Below are 2,551 nucleotides of genomic sequence, written 5' to 3'. Positions count from 1 at the left end.
CCGGGACAGTGCCCACCAGCCTGCACATTTCTCCCCGCTAACCCTCAAGGTCTGGTCCCTGTTGGAATCCCCTGGTGAGCATTAATTGGCACAAGTGACCTTTTACTAACAAAGGCGGTCATCAGAGGTTAAAAGGAACTCAACTAAACCAGGGATTAAGAGGCACAGGTCATGGTTCACTTCTCTGTTAGTTCCAACATTCTCTCTTGGAAAATGTACTTGGAGTGTGACCGTCTATACGCTGCTCTGCTTCTGCCAAGTGGAGGAAGCGCACATGAAATGTTCTCAGCAGCCATCCTGACCACCCCCCAACCAATTTCTTCTGATGAGATGCCGGCTAAGCGCTAATCTTACTGGGAGTCCCTTGTAAGTTGAGTTATTTTTCTTTTGCTGCTTTCAATGTTTTCTCCTTGTCTTTGACTTTCAGTATTTTAACTCGGATGTGTCTGTTTTACAAATCTCCGTTTTATCCTACCTGAAACTCCATTACACTTCCTAGATATATAAATTACTTTAAAATACATTTAGAAAGTTTTCATATACATGCTGAAGACTCAGTGTGGGGGCAGGATCAGCAGCTTCTGTGTCTGCACACATGTTAGCACGTGACAGGCTCTTATGTGAGGACAGGATGGGTGTGGGTGTCAGTGTCTGTGGACAACTGAGTGGGTCTGTGTGTGCCAGGTAGACATGAGTAGGTAAATGTGAGGAGGGGAGCAGGAGGGAGTATGCGGGGGTGGGGGTAACTAGGTGGGCAGGAGTGGGTGTGTGGGGGGGTATGTGGAGATGAGGGTGAGTAGGCAGTTGGGGAGGAAAGGTGAGGAGGTGAGTAGGTGGGTGGGGGTGGGTACATGGTGGTGAGTAGGTGGGTGGGGGGGTGGGCATGTGGGGCGGGGGTTTGCGGGTGGGGTTGGGTATGTGGCTGTGGGTACATGGGGGAGTGGACGTCAGTAGGCGGATGGTGCCTATGTGGGGTGGCTGCATGTGGGGAGCTGGGGATACGTGGGGTGTGCGGGATGCCCCTGTAGGCATGTGACCATGCAGAGGAGCTCCACCCCCAGGCCTCGGCCCCTGGTTCACTGTGCTGGACGGGTTGGCGCTTCTGACAGGGCTCCCACAGCAGTGCCTGGTCCTCTCCTGGGCCCTGGGCCTAGGCCACCAACTCCCCTTCCCAGGGACCTCTCCCCAGTCCAGACACCTCTTCTCATCTCTCCTGCCCGAGCTGCTTGGGGGTCGGAGCCCGGCCCCTGCAGAGCCCGAGGGGTCCAGATCTCCCAGGATCACAGCCCCAGGCACAAGGCCGGAACCCCACCCTGCAGAACGGAGCAGAGCAGGGCCCACTGCCCACCTCTCTTGCACAGGTACAGCCACGTGGGGTCCCACTGGCTCTCCTTGGCAAAGACCGCCTGCCTCAGCTGCAAGCCCATGTACTCCAGGAGCCGCTTCCGTGCCACAAACGTCTCACGCTCCGCTGGCATCAGTGTGTGGAAGGGGGAGTGGGCAATCTTCCGGTCCTGCAGCATGGCACCAGGGTCACCATAGGGTCCCGGGCCCACCCTGCTGTGGGGGTGACTCTGGGTGATCGAGGGCCCCTCTCGGCTGTTGTGATGTGTTACTGAGGACGAACCCAGACAGACACACACAGCTGGGAGCACACACAGCTGCACCCGGCATGAGCTCAGCACATGGGGGTTTTGCCTCTGCTGCCAAGGGCTGCTCTCGGGAAGGCACTAGGAAATTGAAGCCCAGCTTGCCCCAGACAAGCTAACGCCCCAGCCAGGGGCCCCGCACGTGACCCACCCTCCCCCTTCTTCATCGTGGGGGGCTCACCACCTACCTGGAAGAATTTGAAGTAGCCATAGTCCACGGCTGTACCCACTGCCACCTTCTCCCCCTGCCTGAGTGTCACAGGCTTCAGGATGTCAGCCCCATGACTAATGAGTCGGTCAATCTGTGGGGAACAGAACCAGGTCAAACAGCAAGGACTCCTGGCCACTGGGAGCAGCGGAAGCCCCACCTGAGAGGGCCACAGTCACCTGCATGCCCCCCGAGGCCAACCCTGCAGGTGTATAGGAGTCCCCACGAGAAAAAACGGGGAGGGTGGTTGGAGACGGGGCTGACCTCAGACAAGGAGCTGGGGCTGAGTCTCGCCCTAATGATGTCACCGTGAAGTCAAGGCTAGGCCATGCCTCGGGGGAGCCCTCCCTGGCACCGCCTCCCAGCACCATTGAACCAGCTGGAGTCTGTGAACTCCATTACACTCCTGTTCCCCTCAGGCAGTGAGTGACACAAAGGCAGACACCAGGCAGCTCCTGTACTTCGTCAGATCCCAACACGCCATGAGGGTGCTCAACAGGACAGTGGGTGCATAGGTGTGCCTGTATGTGGGTGTGTGGGGGGCAGGGGACCAGCATGTGTGCATGCATGGGTGTGTGCATGTGTGTTCATGGGTGGGTGGTGTGAATGTCCCTGCATGCACGTAGGTGTGTGTGTGGATGTGTGTGTGTGCATGTGTGGGGCTGGTGGGTGAGTGTGGATATGTGCATGCATG

General features: G+C 57.6%; 1 protein-coding gene across 7 annotated transcripts in view; it reads right to left on the bottom strand.

Moving 5' to 3' along the window:
- Nucleotides 1-2,551, bottom strand: part of ANKMY1 (ankyrin repeat and MYND domain containing 1) — an 82,543-nt gene that overhangs the window by 11,275 nt on the left and 68,717 nt on the right. For all 7 annotated transcript variants that reach the window (XM_032277707.1, XM_032277703.1, XM_032277701.1 and 4 more), the window contains 2 exons: nucleotides 1,838-1,951; nucleotides 1,349-1,514 (listed from right to left, as the gene is read on the bottom strand). In XM_032277707.1, coding sequence (XP_032133598.1) covers nucleotides 1,349-1,514; nucleotides 1,838-1,951 — 280 coding nt within the window. The remainder of the gene's footprint in view (nucleotides 1-1,348; nucleotides 1,515-1,837; nucleotides 1,952-2,551) is intronic.

Source organism: Sapajus apella, unplaced genomic scaffold (genome assembly GCF_009761245.1).
Source record: "Sapajus apella isolate SASKATOON/1434 unplaced genomic scaffold, GSC_monkey_1.0 scaffold10, whole genome shotgun sequence".
NCBI classification, from domain to species: Eukaryota; Metazoa; Chordata; class Mammalia; order Primates; family Cebidae; genus Sapajus; species Sapajus apella.
The sequence above is the reverse complement of the archived record's forward strand: the minus strand, read 5'-3'. Positions and strand labels throughout refer to the sequence as shown.